The sequence below is a fragment of the Mizuhopecten yessoensis genome, unplaced genomic scaffold (assembly GCF_002113885.1).
Source record: "Mizuhopecten yessoensis strain PY_sf001 unplaced genomic scaffold, ASM211388v2 scaffold8745, whole genome shotgun sequence".
NCBI classification, from domain to species: domain Eukaryota; kingdom Metazoa; phylum Mollusca; class Bivalvia; order Pectinida; family Pectinidae; genus Mizuhopecten; species Mizuhopecten yessoensis.
The window spans coordinates 1,802,072-1,826,213 of record NW_018407700.1 but is presented as its reverse complement, the minus strand read 5'-3'; the positions used below and the strand labels follow the sequence as shown (position 1 = coordinate 1,826,213).

The window sequence follows — 24,142 nt, the reverse complement described above, 5'->3', positions numbered from 1 at the left end:
TTTAGTTTTTTTAACATCTTGTACGACCTCGTATGTTGCTACATAAGAACCGTAACACATTTCATCTTTCGTGACCTCCATGTCTGTTTCTTTGCCTAATCAACATGTAAGGACGTATACGTAATAGTATTGCTAAATACCAAATCGACACCAGGTAATATTGTTTTGTGGTTCGTTTGATCATATTAAACTTCCTCATAAAAGGTGTATACATTGAATTAAATAAGTAAATGGTCTATATTAAAGGTAATAAAAAAACATCATGTGTTAAAGAAACGAAAATCATTTCGTTACATCCCGTAGGTTTAAAACATATAAGGGCTATCAAATTTGTTCAAATGAATGACCTAGACAACGTTCAAGGTTACTTGGATCAAATATGTTCGAAATCTTGAAATGGTCACAGGGGTCAAATGTTTAAAAAAAAAAATAACAGTTTCTATTGAATAGTCAGTTATCATAGGTATTGGTGTTAACACTTTGTTTACTCAATATAACATATTTGACCTTGGTCTACTTTTAAGGTTACAGGTGTGAGATTAATTGCAAGTGAGAGATGCAGGCCAACTAGGCCATTGTGTTTCCAATGAAGGAAAATGTACGTGACATTGAGGATCATAAAACACGACGAGTTAACTATTATATTGAGATTATTTATAGAATTCGAACACATACATGTCATCATCAACAGTAAACACTGGCCTTATGCTTAAGATTATATGCTCTTCTGTTGGAAATATAATCTATGATATTTTTAGCTCACCTGGTCCAAAGGACCAAGGTGAGCTTATGCCGTACCGTGGCGGCCGTCGTCCGTCCGTCAACAATTTCTTTAAACGACTTCCTCTTCTTAACCACCGATTGGAATTTAACTAAATTTGATTGTAAGCATCCTTAGGTGGTGGGGAATCAAAATTGTACAAATGGGGGGGCTGCCCCCCCAGGGGGCTGAGGGGTGAGGCCAAAAAGGGTTATTTGGCTATATTGCTTTAAGCGACTTCTTCTCTGGAACTAAGAAATGGATATCAACCATATTTTACTGGAAGCATCCCTAGGTGGGGGGGATTCAAAATTGTACAAATGGAGTGGCTGACCCCCCAGGGGGCTGAGGGGTGAGGCCAAAAAGGGTTATTTGGCTATATTCCTTTAAGTGACTTCTTCTTTGGAACTAAGCGATGCATATTAACCATATTAGACTGGAAGCATCCCTATGTGGTGGGGATTCAAAATTGTACAAATGGTGTGGCTGACCCCCCAGGGGGCTGAGGGGCGGGGCCAAAAAGGGTTATTTGGCTATATTCCTTTAAGCGACTTCTTCTTTGGAACTAAGCGATGCATATCAACCATATTAGACTGGAAGCATCCCTAGGTGGTGGGGATTCAAAATTGTACAAATGGTGTGGCTGACCCCCCAGGGGGCTGAGGGGTGAGGCCAAAAAGGGTTATTTGGCTATATTGCTTTAAGCGACTTCTTCTCTGGAACTAAGTGATGGATATCAACCATATAAAACTGGAAGCATCCCTAGGTGGTGGGGATTCAAAATTGTACAAATGGTGGGGCTGAGGGCAGGGCCAACAGGGGGCAATTTGGCTAGATTACTATAAACGACTTCTTCTGTAAAACTATGCCATGGATATCAATCATATTTGGTCAGAAGCATTCATGGGAGGCAGGGATTCAAAACTGTACAAATGGTGGGGCTGACCCCCCGGGCTAAGGGGTGGGGCCAAAAAAAAGTGTATTGCCTGGAAATGGTTGAGATCCCCACCATATAACCACATATACAATTGCTGAGTATAAAGAGAAGAATGCACATTTGCTTCCAGGATGGCCCTAGGGTCTGGCCCCACCCTTGGAAACATAGTCCTTGGGCCATAACTTTAAAACGGCTGAGATCCCCACTCAAAAACTATATATACAAATGCTGGGCATAAAGAGACGAATGCAGTCACAATATTAGAATAGACCCTGGGGTCTGACCGAACCCCTAGGGACCTAGTTTCTTAGTCACAGCTTGGAAACAGTTGAGATCCCCACCCTATAACCATATAGACAATTGCCGATTACAAAGAGATGAATGCACATATGCTTCCAGGATGGCCTTGGGGACTGCCCCACCCTTGGAGACTTAACCCCTGGGTCATAACTTTGAAATGGTTAAGATCCCCACCCCAAAACTATATATACAATTGTTGGGCATAAAGAGACAAATGCAGTCATGATATTAGAATTGATCCTGGGGTCTGGCCACAACCGTAGGGACCTAGTTTCTGAGTCACAACTTGGAAACAGTTGAGATCCCCACCCCATAACCATGCATAAAATTGCTGGGCATGACAAATTGAATACAGATATATATGCTACAAGGATTGGCCTTTGGGTCTGGCATATTCCCTTGGATCTCATTTGGAGAATATTCTGCCATGATTGCTTAGATATCCAGGTGAGCGATACAGGTCCTATGGGCCTCTTGTTTATATTTCAACGATATTTTTCATATAAATCACTCAAATGTACGTGTATAAATCAAGTTGTGTAAATCAACCGAACTAAAACGAAAACAACATTAAATTATTTTTTCATACATTTCATAGTGATTCTTTGTGCTGGTCATTGACGAATTTAAAAATATATATGTACTTTATCTATGACCAGCACTTAATTAAGGTTGTACACCTCTGTCAGTTCATGATACCACGTGACAAATTAAAATCTGCATTAGCAACGGTCAACGTCGTTCAACTGATGTGAATTCCAGTTGATTCGTGCGGGGCCCTCTGATAGGCGTACTCTGTTGGACGGTCTATGTGTCCGACACAGGGGACACAGCACAGCTGCAGCTGGTCGTCAGTTGGATCCAGTTCCAGTCGAATGTCGCGGAAGGAGAGAGCCGTACCAGGGCCATCACGAATGACTTCTTAGGCAGACACTGAGACGCATATCTGTAGACAGAAAATATCACCGATCAGGGTTATAGAGTAGAATATATTATGGACATCAGGCAATATAAACTTACAGCATTCAGTTGGCATTCATATAATCTATGAATGCCATAACTCGATTGTTCATGTCATCATTATTATGATGTTATAATTGTAACGTTCGTGACGTAAAATGATAGTTTGATATTTTAATATTAAACTATAGTTTATATACAATGAGTTTGCCTTGCTGCCTATNGACTAGTGACGTATACGAGGTTTATTCGTAGGACTAGTTGCGTAGTCTAGGTTTAAATGTAGAACTAGTGACGTACGTAGACAAAGTTTAGTTGTAGGATAAGTGACGTAGACAATTATAAACAGCAGGACTAGTGACGTAGTTCTACATTTAAACGTTGTCTACGTCACTGATCCAACAACTAAACTTTGTCTATGCCGAACATTGTCGCAAGAAAAACTACACTCGTACGACAACAATTTGCTATATAATTTTCCAGTATATATCAAGGTAAAAAAAACTACCAATTTCATGATTGCTAATTTCAAGTAAATAAAACAAAATAAGTTCGGCTATCACTGATGTCTTTATCTATAAAAACGTATACTTCGGAGGCACGCTAGCGCACTCTCGTGCATTGCGGGTATAGACGTAGTTCGGTGTTAATAGAAGAGCGTCTACGGTGAACTGCTTTCTGACATGCACCCCAATCGAAACTCGGTGTATAAACGTAGAATACCCACAAAGCAGAATTTATTATCGCTGTTCTTGCTAATGAAAATGGAAGTAAGGTATGTAAGGACGGTACGGCCACGTCCAGTGACTTATTAGACACTTTCTAACGTCAACGAGAGGCCAATGACACAAACACGCGTCATCAGTTCAGCACGTTCCTCTATATGTCCGAGGGTGTGACGTCTGTGTTTAAGAATAACCGGATTTTAGGCTCGGCAGAACACTTGCCTGTTAAATGTAATGGTTTAATAACACTGAGTTAGGTGCGACAATTGTCGAGAACAAGAAATACGAGCTTTGCCATGCCACTTCGGGAGGAAATGCAGCGCCATATGACCTTGAATATCCGGGTTTGAACTATGTTTGACATTGACTAACGAACAAATAAACACCAAAGTCTCTGGTATGATCAGTGTCGAAGAAGACGAAAATGTCAGGTTTTTTGTAAGGAAAAGTATTTGATATTTAAAAGGCCAGAGCGTGTTGCAAATGTATTCACACAGGCTACTTAACGTGGCGACGAAAGAGAGCGTGGGCGGATCAGCGTTCTGTAATGGAAGATCCTGGACCATTACGTCTCAGTGGTGACACTGCAATTTGTCAGGTCAGAATAAAGGAACGGACTGACTAGCCAATGGACATAACATTTTTTTCTAGTAATTTTCGTTATTTTTAGTAAACTAAGCTTTGCTTATCAACTATGCATTTTAGGTATGTAGATCCGAATTTAGTTTCAAGCAACTTCGTTCTTGGCTAGTATCATTTGTCGGTTGCTATCGCTTTGTCTGTCGGTTAGTATGGCTTACCGGTTTGTACAACATTTCGGTTAATATCACATACTGGTAAGTACACTATATCGGTTAATATCACTTATCATTCAACAAGTCAAAGAGATATATATCCCATTCCACCCTTATATTACTTAAGGTATAACCTTACCAAATAATTTGTTGGTGTACATCTAATAAAGTCGTAGCCTAATTGTTGCGTCATCTGTGATCTAAAAATGTAGCTTTTGATACGAGTGTGAATTCCGAAAAATCACTGTTACATTTATTACAACAACAACAAAAAAGAAGAAGAAAATAGACGGCATACAATTTGAAGTAATAGCTAACTTTTAATACATATATAAAAAAAATGTCTGATATTGAAATATTTCAAAAATGGTAAATATCAGGATTGAAGTTATTTCAATAATGATATTCATTATACACGCCATGGTTACCATTTCTGTGAAACGGCAAACGTCAATCGGAAACAATTCGGGTATTTCCGTCATAATTTGAATTTGACGTCACGTCATTAGTAGAAAAGTTTGATGGAAAGACCCGAACAGTTTTTGATTGAAAAACATTCTGATGTATTGGTTCATGCTATTATTGGATTATAATAGCATTTTTGGTTGGTAGGATTATCTAAGGGAAATATGGGAAATATTAAATATTTACATTTGCTCTGCATCCTTGCTTTGAGAAAGCAAATGTTGTTGTGAAACTACTTTTTTCTATTGTAACGTCATCAAACATGCTTATCGAACGATACCAATTAAACGTCATAATAACAAGTACGTTAACATTTGGATCAAAGAATGGGGGATGGGGGTTGGAGTTATTACATACCAAAGAGAGTAGGGCTTAGCATACCAAAGAGGGGAGGGGTTAACATGCCAAAGAGGGGAGGGGTTAACATGCCAAAGAGGGGAGAGGTTAACATACCAAAGAGAGTAGGGGTATTTACATACCAAAGAGAGTAGGGGTTAACATACCAAAGAGGGGAGGGCTTAGCATACCAAAGAGGGAGGGTTTACATACCAAAGAGGGGAGGGGTTAACATACCAATGAGGTGAGGGGTTATTAACATTTCTTCTGTAACCGATGTTCGTTTTACAATTCATACGATTCAAACAGTCATCTTGGTTGTTCGAGTTGTGTGGAGAAGAAGGAAGGGTGCATTAACTAAGAATAAAAAGAGGTAAGGACTATTGTCAGAGGAAAGAGGCTGATTGACGGAAAAAGAAAGGAATTTTTTATTTATGTATTAAAAAAAGGGGGATATTTTTTTCTGCCTGAGGAGTTTTTAGGATAAATGATTGACAGGTACAGTACGTACCTGCGGTTATTCACGCCTCGGCAGCAGTTGTTACAGCTGGGATTTTCTAGCTTCAGAATTTCTGTGTCACACGTGACGGTGTAGAACCACTGACGTCCTGAAATATCGACGCCCGTGGGCTGAAAAACCTCCACGTCTGAGTCGTTGATATCCTTAGCCTCATAGATAAGGCGCCAGTCTGTGGTATACGGACACGCAGGCTGGGCCATCCCGGGGACAAATGAACCGTCTCTTTTCTGCAAAAAAAGATGATTTAATATGAAAATGACCAATGGTGACATACTAAGAGTATTGTGTAAAGGTGTGAGATAAACGGGAGTATGACGTAGGGAATTATACAGGTGTGGAATAGTGGTAGTATGACGTAGGGTATTATACAGGTATGAGATAAATGGGAGTATGACGTAGGGAATTATACAGGTGTGGGATAGATGGTAGTATGACGTAGGGTATTGTTTACAGATGTAAAATAAACGGTAGTTTGATGTAGTTTATTGTATACAGGTGTGAGATAAACGGTGGTATGACGTAAGCTATTGTGTACAGGCGTGGGATAGACGGAAGGATGACGTTTGGTTTTGTGTACAGGTGGGGGATAGAGGGTAGTATGACATAGTGTATTATACAGGTGTAGGATAGAGGGGAGCATGATGTAGTGTATTATAAGGTGTGATAAAGAGGGTTGTATGACGTAGGGTATTATACAGGCATGGGATAGAGGGTAGTATGACATAGGGTATTATACAGGTGTAGGTTAGAGGGTAGCATGATGTAATGTATTATAAGGTGTGATAAAGAGGGTTGTATGACGTAGGGTATTATACAGGTGTGGAATAGAGGGTAGTATGACGTAGGGTATTATACAGGTGTGAGAAAGATGGAAGTATGACGTAGGGTATTTACAGATGTGAAATAAACGTTAGTTTGATGTAGTTTATTGTATACAGGTGTGAGATAGACGGTGGTATGACGTAAGCTATTGTGTACAGGCGTGGGATAGACGGAAGTATGACGTTTGGTTTTGTGTACAGGTGTGGGATAGAGGGTAGTATGACATAGGGTATTATACAGGTGTAGGATAGAGGGTAGCATGATGTAGTGTATTATAAGGTGTGATAAAGAGGGTTGTATGACGTAGGGTATTATACAGGTGTGGAATAGAGGGTAGTATGACGTAGGGTATTATACAGGTGTTGGATAGAGAGTAGTATGACGTAGGGTATTATACAGGTGTGGGATAGACGGTAGTATGACCAAGGGTATTATACAGGTGTTGGATAGAGGGTAGTATGACGTAGGGTATTATACAGGTGTGGGATAGAGGGTAGTATGACGTAGGGTATTATACAGGCATGGGATAGAGGGTAGTATGACATAGGGTATTATACAGGTGTGGGATAGAGGGTAGTATGATGTAGTGTATTATACAGGTGTGATATAGAGGGTTGTATGACGTAAGGTATTATACAGGTGTGATATAGACGGTAGTATGACATAGGGTATTATACAGATGTGGGATAGAGGGTTGTATGATGAAGGGTATTATACACCTGTGATATAGAGGGTTGTATGACGTAGGGTATTATACAGGTGTTGGATAGAGGGTAGTATGACGTGGGGTATTATACAGGTGTGGGATAGAGGGTAGTATGACGTAGGGTATTATACAGGTGTGGGATAGACAGTATTATGACGTAGGGTATTATACATGTGTGGGATAGATGGTTGTATGACGAAGGGTATTATACAGGTTACGGATAGAGGGTAGTATGACGTAGGGTATTATACAGGTGTGGGATAGAGGGTAGTATGACGAAGGGTATTATACATGTATGGGATAGAGGGAAGTATGACGAAGTGTATCATACAGATGTGAGATAGACGGTATTATAACGTGGGGTATTATACAGTTGTGGGATAGAGGGTAGGATGACCTAGGGTATTACAAAGGTGTGGGATAGAGGGAAGTATGACGTAGTGTATTATACAGGTGTGGAATAGAGGGTAGTACGACATAGGGTACTATACCGGTGCGGGATAGATGCTAGTATGACGTAGTGAATTATACAGGTGTGGGAAAGAGGGTAGTATGACATAGGGTATTATACATGTATGGGGTAGAAGGTAATATGACGAAGGGTATTATACAGGTGCTGGATAGAGGGTAGTATGACATAGGGTATTACACATTTGTGAGATAGAAGGTAGTATGACGTAGGGTATTATACAGGCGTGGGATAGACGGTATTATTAAACCTCTACTTTATTTACTCTATATAAAAGTAATTGGTTAAATCGAATATATCCCCACTTTAGCCTGCCTGTGTTTTAGTCCTGTGTGTTAGTCTTGGAACTAAAACACACCTACACTCGGGTGTTTCCGCCGAGCCAATCAGGAGAGTGGTGGGTGGAGCTTATTACCGAACTCGGAAGCGACGCACGAGGTAAGGGAGCTTGCTACCGAACTCGGAAGGATTTGGCTCCAAAAGGGTAGTTGGGACGTGAAGCTATACAGCTTATGGTTTACAAATATTTTTTAGTTAAAACTATCTCTCCAGTGTGTATCGGTATAATAAAACGGTAAAAGTATGGGATTGAGGGATATAGCAAGTTTATGGTATCCCTTTATGGGACACCAGAAACTTGCTATATCCCTCAACCCCATACTTTAGCTGTAAAGTATGATGTAGGGTATTATACAGATGTGAGATAGGCGTTATTATGACGTAAGATTTTGTATAAAAATGTGAGATAGACGGTAGTATGACGTCAGATATTGTTCAGATGTGAGAAAGACGGTAAAATGACGTAAGATACTGTACAATTTTGAGATAGAATGAAGTATGACGTAAGATATTATACAGGCGTGCGACAGACTTTAGTATGACATAAGGTATTGAACAGTTTGAGATAGACGGAAGTATGCGAAAGGTATTGTACAGGTGTGAGATAGACGGAAGTATGACGTAGGGTATTGCTTACAGATGTGAAATAAACGGTAGTATGACGTAAGGTATTGTACATGTGTGAGAAAGATGGAAGTATGACGTAGGGAATTGTTTACAGATGTGAAATAAACGGTAGTTTGATGTAGTTTATTGTATACAGGTGTGAGATAGACGGTTGTTTGACGTAAGCTATTGTGTACAGGCGTGGGATAGACGGAAGTATGACGTTTGGTTTTGTGTGCAGGCGTGGGATAGAGGGTAGGATGACCTAGGGTATTACAAAGGTGTGGGATAGAGGGTACTATGACGTAGGGTATTAAACAGGTGTGGGGTAGAGGGTAGTATGACGTACGGTTTTATATAGGTGTGAGATAGATAGTAGTATGATGTAGGGTTTGGTAAACAGGCGCGAGATAGACGGATGTATATACGTAATGTATTGTAAACAGGTGGGAGTTAGACGGATGTTTTTACGTAATGTATTGTAAACAGGTGGGAGTTAGACGGATGTTTTTACGTAATGTATTGTAAACAGGTGTGAGTTAGATGGATGTTTATACGTAATGGATTGTATACAGGTGTGAGTTAGACGGATGTTTTTACGTAATGTATTGTAAACAGGTGTGAGCTAGACGGATGTTTATACGTAATGTATTGTATGGGTAGTATGACGTAGGGTTTTATATAGGTGTGAGATAGATAGTAGTATGATGTAGGGTATTATATAGGCGTGAGACAGATGGGAGTATGATATAGGGTAATGTAAACAGGTGTGAGATAGAGGGTAGTATGACGAAGGGGATTATACAGGAGTGGGATAGAGGGAAGTATGACGTAGGGTATTATATAGGCGTGAGACAGATGGGAGTATGATATAGGGTAATGTAAACAGGTGTGAGATAGAGGGTAGCATGATGTAGTGTATTATAAGGTGTGATAAAGAGGGTTGTATGACGTAGGGTATTAAACAGGTGTGGGATAGAGATTATACATGTATGGGGTAGAAGGTAATATGACGAAGGGTATTATACGGGGTACGGATAGAGGGTAGTATGATGTAGGGTATTATATAGGTGTGAGATAGATGGTAGTATGATGTAGGGTTTGGTAAACAGGTGCGAGATAGACGGATGTTTATACGTAATGTATTGTATACAGGTGTGAGTTTGACGGATGTAAATACGTAATGTATTGTAAACAGGTGTGAGTTAGACGGATGTTTATACGTAATGTATTGTATACAGGTGTGAGTTAGACGGATGTAAATACGTAATGTATTGTAAACAGGTGTGAGATAGACGGATGTATATACGTAATGTATTGTATACAGGTGTGAAATAGACGATAATAAGACGTGGGGCAAGTGTAAGACGTTAGACGGTTACCTGTGTATTTGGATACATCTGAGGAGGATGTGAGCCCACGTGCAGTCTCCGTTCCATGAGTACGGGATGATGTTTGAGGTATGAATAAATCCCGCGCAATCTCTCACTCCGGCTTTCTGGTTGTATGTAGTATATGGGTTGATGTATAAGATGCGCAAGTGCTGCAGATACGAAAAATAAAAACATCAATACGATATCACGATAACTTCAAATAAGTACGTACATGTATTTCCGACCCCTCGGGGGGAAAAAAGGTTCGCGTATATTTTTACCCTCGGACCAAGAACTATATTATTACTCTGTGGGACTAATAGGTACGCGTATATCTGACTCCTGGGGACCAATAGGTACGCGTATATCTGACTCCTGGGGACCAATAGGTACGCGTATATCTGACTCCTGGGGACCAATAGGTACGCGTATATCTGACTCCTGGGGACCAATAGGTACGAGTATATCTGACTCCTGGGGACCAATAGGTACGAGTATATCTGACTCCTGGGGACCAATAGGTACGAGTATATCTGACTCCTGGGGACCAATAGGTACGAGTATATCTGACTCCTGGGGACCAATAGGTACGAGTATATCTGACTCCTGGGGACCAATAGGTACGAGTATATCTGACTCCTGGGGACCAATAGGTACGAGTATATCTGACTCCTGGGGACCAATAGGTACGAGTATATCTGACTCCTGGGGACCAATAGGTACGAGTATATCTGACTCCTGGGGACCAATAGGTACGAGTATATCTGACTCCTGGGGACCAATAGGTACGAGTATATCTGACTCCTGGGGACCAATAGGTACGAGTATATCTGACTCCTGGGGACCAATAGGTACGAGTATATCTGACTCCTGGGGACCAATAGGTACGAGTATATCTGACTCCTGGGGACCAATAGGTACGAGTATATCTGACTCCTGGGGACCAATAGGTACGCGTATATCTGACTCCTTGGGAACAATAGGTACGCGTATATCTGACTCCTGGGGACCAATAGGTAAGAGTATATCTGACTCCTCGGGACCAATAGGTACGCGTATATCTGACTCCTGGGGACCAATAGGTACGAGTATATTTGACTCCTCGGGAGCAATAGGTACGCGTATATCTGACCTCTCTGATTTGTAAATACATTTAAACCTCTCCCCTCGGAATTAATGAAAGGTGTGTCTTTGACACCTCGAAACAATAGGTACGTATACCTCTGACCTCTCATAAAGGCAACTATTGTGACTTGGCTTAAAACTCCGATAAAGATCGGATAAATCTTGGATTACAACAAATGAAAGATTTTCATTTTTTCACCTATATGGCTTTGTGATGATTCAAATACTTTACTTGTTACTCATATTGTATCGGTCAATCCGCGAAATTAAATCGGTACAGCTAAAGTACCTACATATTTGAACAAATGAGAACGTCGTTGATACCAGTTATCGCCCGAATCATCACCGCCATTGTTAATTTGCTAGGCTATCCTTCACAACTTCGCTTGCTCTGTCAATCGATCATTTACCAGCGATCTTTTGTTAAAATCCACAGTTTCCACAGACAGTCTATACAGTATTTATACTCGATAATCAGATCAAAGTGATAGATCGCTATGTTACTATCGGTTATTAGATTAACGTATAGAATACAATTACGTGTACATTAACACATATTCACGGGAGGGGTTGATAGAAACAATTTAAACGTTTCCGAGTATTGTTCAATATATTTCATTTATTATTTTGAAATGTTTTATATCGGTGAAAAATAATCATTAAAATATTATTTCTGAGTATGAAATGTGTCTTCCTCCTTGATGACGATGGGACGATTTAGCAACGTTAAATATTACTGTATTAGTACAATATAGCTTCACATTTTGATTTAAATACAATATTGAATCTGTAATATCAAAGGTCTTATACAAAACTTATACAAAGCTTTATCAAATGATAACGTTGTAATATAGCTTGAACTTGAGTACTGATATATGAAATGAATTCTGTTTTCTAGCCTATGATAATTATGAAGGGGTGATTGGTTCAGTAATTTCATATAATATCCGCTCATTGAACAACATTAGCGTTTTTCGCTTGATTCCGAAACCTATTGTTTTATTTAATTATGAGATGAAGCTTAAATCCAAGATGGGAACCATTCTGTTACATCAGATCGGAGTAACAGTCACTTTCAACAGAGTGTTATAGGCATTCAAAGTATTTTTGTCATTTTGTCCAGATTTTTGAGGCATCAAACTCACATAACTGACTTTTCCTGCAAAGCATTTTTCTTATAATTCAAAACGTTATTCCACTGGAAAAAACTGTTTTTTACCGCTGGTAAGATAGTCCGATTTGAAATATATGTAATCTCAAAGTTTTACTTTGTACAATGTACGTATTAAATGTTTTTCAACGTTTCAAGACCGAGTAGTCCTCTATCGAGCTATGACTGGTACAATACCTTTTTGTAGTTTATTCTTTGCAAAAACCCATAAATCCTCAGAAATGGGCGTTCAAAAAATTGAAGCAACATTAATATATAAGAAAGTGGAATAGAAATTTCACAAAACTATTTGAACATATGTTCAAAATCAAATACTAATAAACAAATAAACAATTTAAAAAGTATGATTCAAACTTACCATTCATAATAACACTGTTTGAAATTGTTGTGTCCCTTGTCAGTTTATCTGCTACTATTCCTGAAAATATGGTTAAAACTAGGATAATAAGAGAATAAATACAGTACATGACTTGGCATACAGATTCCTCAATGCCGTGCGCCACCATCAGTGTCTTTATATACGTATACCCATACCGGCTATTTCTAATGTTTAGCCATTCACCTGGTGATTTATGGTCCCCGAAAGTGCCGAACTTCGTCCGACATATCGAGTTAGGTTAAATTGTCCAACGACGCGACAAACCTTGTGACGTCATGCTTTCAGCAGCTGAATCTAAATCCAGCTTCCTCAATAGGAGTATATGTGTACCGCGTCTAATGTTTGTTTTATAGTAAAACGTACAGTAACCTGTATTACGCAGTCAACCATACTATAGTCAATAACCCGGTCCAGCGTGAAAGGAATGTGATTTATATATAATATTCTACTATTGGACCTTTCAATATCTAGTTTACCATTAATGTGACCGACGTGGATAAAATTATGAGGCGAGGAAAATAAAAATAAATGACATTTTACTTAAAAGATATATATGTTTTCACATTAAATGATCGCATGTATATTCCTTATCAATTAATCACGGCAAAATGCGTCTGTTTTCGCGATCTCGGATTTTTTCGGTTTGCTAAAATGGTCTCTTTTTAGGGTCCAGGTCTAGTGGTCTATTACAAAATGATGTGGATTCATAAGGTTTTTATTTCGCGGAAAGTATTTTTGTTTTAAGACCTTTTTTCACAAGATTAAAAAATTGACCGATTAGGCAGCCATTTTGAAAGTGTGTATTTCTTGCGCTTCACGAAAGACCAAAATTACACCTTTTTTGACACTGGATTGCTCACTTAAATCGTCATTGTGTCGCCATTTTTAGTTGTAGCTAATTCGATTTTGATGTACAACTTAATAATGTTCAATAAAATAGAATAATATGCAACAAAATGGAAAACTATTATCTTTTAGGTATTTTTTAATTTTTTTTACATATTTAGTGTTACTGAAGCAATTTTGATTTTTTTTTTTACACCGAAATGGCAAAAAATAACACAAATAATATTGAGGGGAAAAAAAGAAGCACACTTGGAAGATATTGTATGAATTCGTCCTGCAAACGGTCAAAACATCAACATTCACTTAAAATCACATATTATGTCGAATTGGTATCTTTAACCAATCATAGCACAAAAACGAAAAACGGACATATAATTCTTTTTGCATTTTCTACTAAGTCATTAATTCCCTTTTCTAAAAATGCATATCAGGAAAAAAGTTTAATACATAAAAGTGATGACTTCTCAGAGGTGTACATCATTCAAGGCAAGTTTTCCTCAAAAGCTATTTGAAATAATGATATAGTAAACTTATTAATGAGTTGATGTTAGAAACACCTCCTGACTTTAAAAGGTGTATCGACTTCAGAAACTATAAATTTAACTCTAGATTATTTGAGAGGTAATGTGAATTTTGATAGTACTGAGATAAAAAAAAACACGTATGGAGTTAAGTAGTTAAAACACGTTATTCCAGTTAAACAGAAAATGCATGTGGACAAAAGAAGAGGAAGTCCCCAGGAATAAAACAGAACACAAAACAGGGACATTGTAAAAGGAACAATAAGTGAGGAACCATGACGACCCCAACCCTAGTGACCAACCTTGACGACCGCAACCCTAGTGACCAACCTTGACGACCCAAACCCTAGTGACCAACCTTGACGACCGCAACCCTAGTGACCAACCTTGACGGCCCAAACCCTAGTGACCAACTTTGACGGCCCAAACCCTAGTGAACAACCATGACGACCCCAACCCTAGTGACTAACCTTGACGATCCCAACCCTAGTGACCAACCATGACGCCCCAACCCTAGTGACCAACCTTGACGACCCAAACCCTAGTGAACAACATTGACGACCCAAACCCTAGTGAACAACCTTGACGATCCCAACCCTAGTGACCAACCTTGACGGCCCCAACCCTAGTGAGCAAAATTGAAGACCCCAACCCTAGTGACCAACCGTGACGACCCCAACCCTAGTGACCAACCATGACGACCCCAACCCTAGTGAACAACCATGACGGCCCCAACCCTAGTGAACAACCATGACGACCGCAACCCTAGTGAACAACCATGACGACCCCAACCCTAGTGACCAACCATCGAACAAGTGTAACTATAGTGTCACCTTGACGGCCCCAACCCTAGTGACCAAAATTGACGACCCCAACCCTAGTGACCAACCGTGACGACCCCAACCCTAGTGACCAACCTTGACGGCCCAAACCCTAGAGACCAACCTTGACGACCCAAACCCTACTGACCAACCTTGACGGCCCCAACCCTAGTGACCAACCTTGACGGCCCCAACCCTAGTGAACAACCATGACGACCGCAACCCTAGTGAACAACCATGACGACCCCAACCCTAGTGACCAACCTTGATGACCCCAACCCTAGTGAGCATATATACTGGGTCATTGTCGGCAAATGTCACGGTGTCAACAGTTGTGATTGAGTGTGCTAAAATAACTAAAAAACAACGAGGACCCAAACTCAAGTGCTATAATATACTGGTTCGAAGAGAGAAACAGTAATGATCCCAACTACCAAATACATATAAGTGTGGGGTCCAGCTATTAATTAAGTGTAAGTATAGTGTCAAGCTATCGAACAAGTGTAACTATAGTGTCAAGCTATCGAACAAGTGTAAGTATAGTGTCAAGCTATCGAACGAGTGTAAGTATAGTGTCAAGCTATCGAACAAGTGGAAGTATAGTGTCAAGCTATCGAACAAGTGTAAGTATGGTGTCAAGCTATCGAACAAGTGTAAGTATGTGTCTGACTGTCAAGTAAGTGTTAGTTCTGTGTCTGACTGTCAAATAAGTGTTAGTTCTGTGTCTAACGATCAAATAAGTGTTAGTTCGGTTTCTGACTGTCAAATAAGTGTTAGTACGGTGTCTGACTGTCAAATAAGTGTAAGTACGGTGTCAAACTATAGTCTAAATGTAAGTATTGTGTCTGACTGTCAAATAAGTGTAAGTACGGTATCAAACTATGGTATAAGTGTAAGTATTGTGTCTGACTGTCAAATAAGTGTTAGTACGGTGTCTGACTGTCAAGTAAGTGTTAGTACGGTGTCTGACTGTCAAATGAGTGTAAGTTCGGTGTCTAACGATCAAATAAGTGTTAGTACGGTGTCTAAATGTCAAATAAGTGTTAGTACGGTGTCTGAATGTCAAATAAGTGTTAGTTCTGTGTCTGACTGTCAAATAAGTGTTAGTATGGTGTCTTACTGTCAAATAAGTGTTAGTACGGTGTCTGATTGTCAAGTAAGTGTTAGTACGGTGTCTGACTGTCAATTAAGTGTTAGTACGGTGTCTGACTGTAAAATAGTGTTGGTACGGTGTCTGACTGTCAAATAAGTGTTAGTATGGTGTCTTACTGTCAAATAAGTGTTAGTACGGTGTCTGACTGTCTAATAAGTGTTAGTACGGTGTCTGACTGTCAATTAAGTGTTAGTTCGGTGTCTGACTGTCAAATGAGTGTTGGTACGGGGTCTGACTGTCAAATAAGTGTTAGTACGGTGTCTGACTGTCAAATGAGTGTTGGTACGGTGTCTGACTGTCAAATAAGTGTTAGTATGGTGTCTTACTGTCAAATAAGTGTTAGTACAGTGTCTGACTGTCAAATAAGTGTTAGTACGGTGTCTGACTGTCAAATAAGTGTTAGTACGGTGTCTGACTGTCAAATAAGTGTTAGTACGGTGTCTGACTGTCAAATAAGTGTTAGTACGGTGTCTGACTGTCAAATAAGTGTTAGTACGGTGTCTGACTGTCAAATAAGTGTTAGTACGGTGTCTGACTGTCAAATAAGTGTTAGTACGGTGTCTGACTGTCAAATAAGTGTTAGTTCTGTGTCTGACTGTCAAATAAGTGTTAGTACGGTGTCTGACTGTCAAATAAGTGTTAGTACTGTGTCCGACTGTCAAAAAAGTGATAGTACGGTGTCTTACTGTCAAATAAGTGCAAGTACGGTGTCTGACTGTCAAATAAGTGTTAGTACGGTGTCTGACTGTCAAAAAAGTGTTAGTTCTGTGTCTGACTACCTAATAAGTGTAAGTATGGTGTCTAACCAATAAAAAGTGGTAAGAATTGTGTCCGATTATCGAATAACTGCAAGCTTAGTGTCTCATAACAAACAAATTCAAATTACTAAACAACTTTAAGTAACAGTACGGGCTACCGCGCCAATTTAATGTACTTAACTGTGTTTGACATAGTATACGGTAGAGTAAAAGTGAACAATTATCAAATGATAGCATTGACCTGTATCCTAAAAATATAGCTCTTCTTTTAATTATTGGCATTATTGTTTAATAAAAATAGATTAATGTTTTGTATTGACTGAAGTAGCTTCCACATAAATCAGTTCGGTTTTATTGTGTTAGTTCGAACAGCTTTACATGAGATAAATACACCGGTAACCGCCAAATACCTCTCAGAATTAACACCGATCGAACAACCCAAAATAAACATCCCAGTTTAGCCCAAGTTACTGTCCATCATACTGTCGTATTTAGCTTTACAATAATAAACGTAGATGTATTTTTGTGATAAAGCCACAATGTCATTGTATTTTTGGCAAAACATTGAGTTTAAATAGCATCAGCCCTTTTCCACGAAATTCCACGACACTGGTTTATTGATAAATTTCTTAGTCCTTGATATATATCTAAATTGAAATCAATTTGTAGTGCCGAACCCTTCGGGACAATTTGTAAACACATTGTTTGCTTCAAATAACATTACATGTAGCTTTTGTTCGTAGAGGTTTAGGGCAGTAGGCCCTGTACAGAATCATTGTAAGGTACGATACATTTAACAAATGTTCTGGTATAATTGGTCCTAAAGCTGAGATATCATTAATAATTTGACAATTAATATTTGCTATTTCACTTTAAAATATTGTGACTTTTGAGATATTTCGCACGACCTTTAAAGGTATTGTGACAGTGTCGAGACTCCCCCGAGTCCCATGTCACCATTGATCGAAACTCGTCCTGATTGGATTATATTCGCTCCAAGCACAATAAGACACAAACTTATTGATACGATAATCTGGTTCGACTGAATTAACAATTAAGTATAAATGGAACATGTAACCGCTGTAACTAACTGGTAGCAGTTTTACTTTATACGTATTGAACGTGTGGCAACGTGTCAAGACCGACTGGTCCCTTTGTCAAGCTGTGTTTGTGCCAAGATGAGACAAAATTGTGAAGTTTCACCTATCAATAAAGAGCGTGTACATACAGTATCAAATACCAACTTTGCGGTTGCACCTGAGAAGGTGACAGTAGAGGCGTTAACGACAGCTACTGAATCAGCCTGTTCAAAACTCCCTTACCGTAAAATGAGGAAAACAAAGCTCGATCGTTATTTTATCAGCAGACAATGGTAAGGTTGAAATTGTACTGGACAGAGGGTTTGTTCTCCTTTCTCTCACTTTTTTTCTGATCAAAGGAATTATACAAACACTGGAAAACAATAGAGGTGTCATTATAGTCTGTTGTGGTATAGTACAGGTAGATTATTTACCTGTATTTACATGTTCACCAATAGGAGATACTGTGTTAGTTATAGGAATATTTAAAAAATATATTTCCTGATTTTCGTAATATTTACTGAAATTATGAATAAATATATACAATATTCCAGTTGTTACTTAATAAAAACACATCAAAATACATTAACTGAAAACCTGCCTTTTTACAATTTTACTATACATTTACATGTTATATATTTTTTCATAAAATAAAACTAAATCTAGCAACAAATATAATCAGTAAAGACAGAGATCATGTATTACATTGTTAAATATGCGGATGCGCGTTATCGCGTTCCTGGCTTGTATTTCATGGAAGACGCGGATGATGCTGTAGATGTTGGGGTGGGCGTGTTCCACTTTCTTCTTCAGTTTTTCTACGCCATCCCTCTTTGTGGTTAATTGTTCTGGGTCCCTCGGTCTCAAAGTGGTTCTAGAGTTGTTTGTTTGTTTGTTTGTTTATGTTTAACGGCCCATCGACGGCTGTGGTCATTTAGGGCCATGGTGATTTATTTATTTATTTTACTTTTTTAACAAACATGTGAATAGCGAAGATAAAATCAGATAAAATGGTTCATTTTAAAAGTATTCGCATTGTATGTGTAGATAATAAAAAATAANTGTCTTTCAAATAGTTAAATAATGCCTTCGAATCCACGGAACTGAAAAGTGTTTTCATATCCGGGACTAGGAAGTAGTTATCACGAATGTGTTTAAAATCGGAACATTCTATTAAAAAATGCTCCACTGTAAATGGAGTGTCACAAGCGTGGCATGAAGGTATATCTTCTCGTTTCAAAAGGTACGAATGAGTAGGATATGTTCTAGAGTTGTTGATCTCGGTCAATCCACTGTGTCACAACGTAATCTGTAAATAGAGTGGTGTCCTGTGGTACATCAGCATCGTCTATGTCCTCCAGCGCATTGAACCAGACATCTTCTACATGGTCTAACGGAACAAGAGGTAGTACAGCGACACGCCGTACAAGTTGTCGGACATCGTCGTTGTTGGCGTAGAGTTGTTGAAGTTTGGTCTGCTGGACTTTCCTCCAGATACACTGTGTATATTGGAAGAAACAGCCCTTCATACTCACAGCTGGAAACATTGCGCGGATGGCGTTCTAGACATCAGCCTCAAAGTCAAGGAAAACGGTGGTGGGATTGAGTTGGAGGTTGAATCTTGGTCTTGAGTAGTGTAAAGAATCTTTGGTATGTTGCCTGGCTCTTGCTGGGAAGTAGACTGTTACGAGTGGGTACATCTGGTCTCCAATCCTGGCGTTGACGGTGTAGATCTGCTGAAACTGAGTCGGGCCACGCAATTGCCTGTGGTCGGGCACACCTAAAACGTTCCATCACAGTAGAAAGTGTCGGCGTAAGGTGTTAAGATTCATTATTATCAACTAGAAATATCAGTGGACCCAAGCCATATGGGGTTATCAAATAGAAACATAACTAATGATTATGTTTTAGGGGAAAATATTCTAATGAGTGATACTAAGTTATCAACAATTACACTGAAGACGCATTTATTGGTAAAAAAGATTCTCTGAAAATAATGCTCCAATATGAATTTGCTTCACCCTAAATTAAATCAATCAAAATTAAAATTTAAAAAAAAAAGAATTAATCAAAGCATTATCATCTATATATATATACTATAAAATATATAAAATATTTGTGGATTTCACCTTACTGTTTTGTATAGATCTAGCTGATGAAAATGGTGTATGATATGAAAAAAATGGCTAAAAATGATGACAATAGACTATATCAAAGCTACATATATATGACAGTACTGTATACATGATACAGATAATGTGGGAGAACACAGGTAAAAACCAGGTAAAATATATATGAAACAGACTATAACTGCTATCACAACATTATATTACTGCCTCTATGTTGTTTTTTTTTAAAGTGGGAAAGGAGAACACACCGGACAGAGAGGACTGCTTAGAGAAACGGCTTAGTGTCACCAAAACGTAGGAGTGATGTCCCTAATAAATCGCGTCTCAATATAACATGCAGTAATTAGATGCAGCAGGTCTATTGTAGTAATGCAGGCGATATTCTGGAATCCATCACAAGTAAAGGTGAAAATGTTTCCTTTAAGTGTTCTTCATATCGTATGTGTATTACAGAATCGTTACTCGGGCAACTAGTTAATATCGCGTGCTCAGTGCCGTTTGCTGATGAGTGTTTGACTTATCCATGGGACCTTCATAGTTATAAAAGTTAAGTATATTGGTGATTAAATTCCAATTTTATTTTCCGAAATGATATACTTTGCCCGATCCCTCTAAATCGTGTAAAAAGAGAATCACAATAGCCCAAACATATCCGGATTTCCGTCTGGTTTGGTAGTTACTATATACTTCCGGTTTGGGTGGAGAGAAGAAAAGACTGAAAATTTGAAAGAAGCTTCAGTTTCTATAATTTTTAATGTCATGAATTTACATAACCACAGAGAAAAAAAAAAAAAAAAAGAGATATTTTTGAGAATGTGTAGCAAAGCTAAACAGCATCGTAAAAATAGGACCGCGGTAGCTCTGTACTAGCTACTTCCGTGACGAAGGATTTTGGAAGCATAGTATTTCGACGTTACCATGACTTCAATTGTTCGTACACATGTTACCGGAAAAGAGCTTCGCTTCTTGCGCCTCAGCGCAAGAAGCGCTGCGCTCTTATAATAGACGGGGCAATTAAATGCAACGGTACCAAATGCATTTATGTTTTCTCTTGAACTGCATATTTCAGTCGAATGTTTTTCTTTACTTATTATTAATTTAATATTAATTATACTTTATCGCTATAAAACGAATAAATATATATCATTTTAAATAATGTTATTTAGAAAATAAGATTGAAAAAACAGCATTTAGACGCTTCGCTCGTTTCAGGCAATGCCTGTTTTCAAAATGAATGATTTTGCCCAGCAACAGATTCAAGTGTATTATAACAAAAAATGCAGGTACATTTTGTATGTATTAAAATGGGTAATGTTATGATTCAAAAATTATACTATACTATCAAAACAAATGTACGAGCTTCGCTCTCTCCAGGCCATGCCTGAGTCATATTACACGGTAACACCAGCGTTTTCGGATCACATGTGCATTTATATTATTAAAAAAAAAATGAATATCTATTTACTTAGTAAGAGCGTCCGAGAGAAGCTCTTTAATGGTAACACATGCGTGCGTAAACAGAGTTGCTTCCCCTTACTACACATTGCTTTTAATTTTTTTCGTCCGGAAGTAGACGTCCAGTGGGGAAACAGGAAGTGTACCTTTTGCATGAGGCTACATTATGAAAGAGGGGTGATCCCGGGGCACCCCAACCCTGGCATCCCTCCCAAAGATGATGGGGAAATAAAACAATTTGAAAAAAAAAAGGAAGTGTTTCCTTGAAGCAAAGACAACTGTGTTTCAACCCATACATGAACATCTTCATATAGTGAAAACAATCCTTATGTTTTATTATTTGTTTATTGAGATAAAAACTAATATACATTCTGAATCAAAAAGTCTATCACATAAAATCTGATACTAACAGGCATGAAAACTCGTTCGGAGATTATCATACTATGACGTCACAAACACGCCACAATCCGGCATTAAACCAATAGGTCATTGTGTACATTTATGTTTTCATCATCTAAACATTTCATCAGCTTTTGATTTCCATTTGTTGAGAAAATGAACGAAAAATTGAACATTTTTGAAAGTCTGGTCATATTTTAGACTTTACATAATTTATTCATGCACCACCACTTGTAAAAGAAACAATGGTTAATGCATTTATGACGAAATTAACAATAATTTTCCAGACAACCAACCCGAGTTCAACGCACTTTTACAGCAACGTATTACTTTTTCACAACGCGTGCTGATTTATATCTAGTTACAGACAGAAACTGTTAAATTCTATTTGGCATCAATACCTGTAAAACCTCGGTGACAGTTACAAAATGTGATATTCAATACGGCGTTTAGGGATGGAAAAGTAATTGAGACTACATATCGATATAACGACGATCTCAGTTACATTAAAGTATTACAATGTGTTTGTTTTTAATTTGAGTTTTTAACCAATATCTCTATACATTTACTTTTTTATAGCAATTAACAAACAGTTCTTTTTGTGCCCTGACGGAAGCACGCAGAGGATTTAATTCTTAATGTGGGAGGAAGCTGGAGTATCCGGAGAAAACCCGCGTGGTCGGGCAGGTGACCGGGATTGAATCCGGCCATCTTGGTGAAGACGAGCGCGCTATCCACTGCGCCACCCGACCCATCTTATACGTTACGCACAAGAATTTATATCTTACTTTAGCTTTGACTGGAAGAAACTGGCGTCATCGATGTTAAAATATATTGTGAATACATTTTTAATAATCATCAATGATACATACGGTAAACCGGCGCAAGTTCGGCCATCCCTGATATTTTTGTTTTTGAGCAAATATTTATATCTTTAAGGATCTTAGCAGTTTAGTTGAGAGGGCATTGAAAGAAAAAATGGCGAGGAAAACTCCAATGTAAAATGATTTAACAGGAGAAAATTACTTTTGAGGGGGTAGAAAGAAAATCATGATCTCGCTTCTAGTTATACGAACTTTTTGAAACAGAATTGCTACTTTTTTTTTGCAGTCAAACGTGTAACACACTGACAGCTTCAAATGATAATACACAAAAGCCAAGCCAATCACTCACCTCCATATTGCTGTACGATAAGATCTTATTGAAATATCAATTTGGGCCCGAACAGGATCGGCCAATAATACCGTGACAAGGTCTGCCCTTGTAGTTAACACATGAAACGTCATAAAACTTGCGGTAAAATCTGATGTTGCATGCTTTATGACGTCATAGTTAAGCTGATTCCAATAGGGGCCAAACGTACCCCAATGCCTGTCCGAACTTACCCCATGGCGGGGCTCGTTCGGCCATCCGATCTTCCGACAGGAAAAGTTAAATAATGTTCAAAAACGGACGTGCTGCCATACTTCCTAGAACGGACTTTAATGAAAAAATTAAATTAAAAAAAGGCCGAACTTGCCCGGTCTCTCCTATTGTTATATCGTTAATCTCATTAGAGCTTGTGTTTTATTGTTATTCCTCAACTTGTTGACTTTAAATAAAGTTTATCTTATCTTATTGCATTCTGAAAGCAGTATTCTGAATTAGTAAATATCAGAGATCTTTTAAGGCTTTGCCTTTTCATATTATCTGTTAAGAACAGGTGTAAGACACAAACTATCCCCCAGTAGAACGTTTATTAATCCCACCAGTTCATTACACAAAGTGTACGGATTGACATGCATGAATAAGCAAACTGTTACTAACTAATACAAGTTATGAGACATACACGTACGTATATGTAGTGTGACGGTATTTTTTTACGGTGCTCTATTTTCATTTAAAGAAAACGTATTTTATAATTCTGCTTCTCATTGGTTCTATAGCGCAATGAAACGATATTACACATAGTGCACGGTTTTACACAACATAACACCTTATTGGCGACAAGTATACGGTATTTTGAGAAACCAGCATATAAGCTAATTTGAAAACTGATCATAACTTAGATGTCAAATTTCTCTGACTAGAGTTGGAACTTCAAATTGATTCCCCCGCCTTATCGACATACGGTTCTTAAGACTGATCTCACCATAAAAGTACGTCCTTAAGACATCTCCCCGACATAACATAAGGTTCTTAAAAACGACCCCCG

The 24,142-nt window shown here is 38.5% G+C and overlaps 1 protein-coding gene across 1 annotated transcript in view; it reads right to left on the bottom strand.

Annotated features, from left to right (window-relative positions):
• Positions 1–2,452: 2,452 nt before the first annotated feature.
• Positions 2,453–24,142, bottom strand: part of LOC110456391 — a 22,338-nt gene continuing 648 nt past the window's right edge. The window contains exons 2-5 of the mRNA XM_021507101.1: positions 12,767–12,826; positions 10,122–10,282; positions 5,789–6,024; positions 2,453–2,943 (exon numbers count right to left, since the gene is read on the bottom strand). Of these exons, the coding sequence (XP_021362776.1) occupies positions 2,805–2,943; positions 5,789–6,024; positions 10,122–10,282; positions 12,767–12,826 (596 nt within the window). The 3' untranslated portion in view covers positions 2,453–2,804. The remainder of the gene's footprint in view (positions 2,944–5,788; positions 6,025–10,121; positions 10,283–12,766; positions 12,827–24,142) is intronic.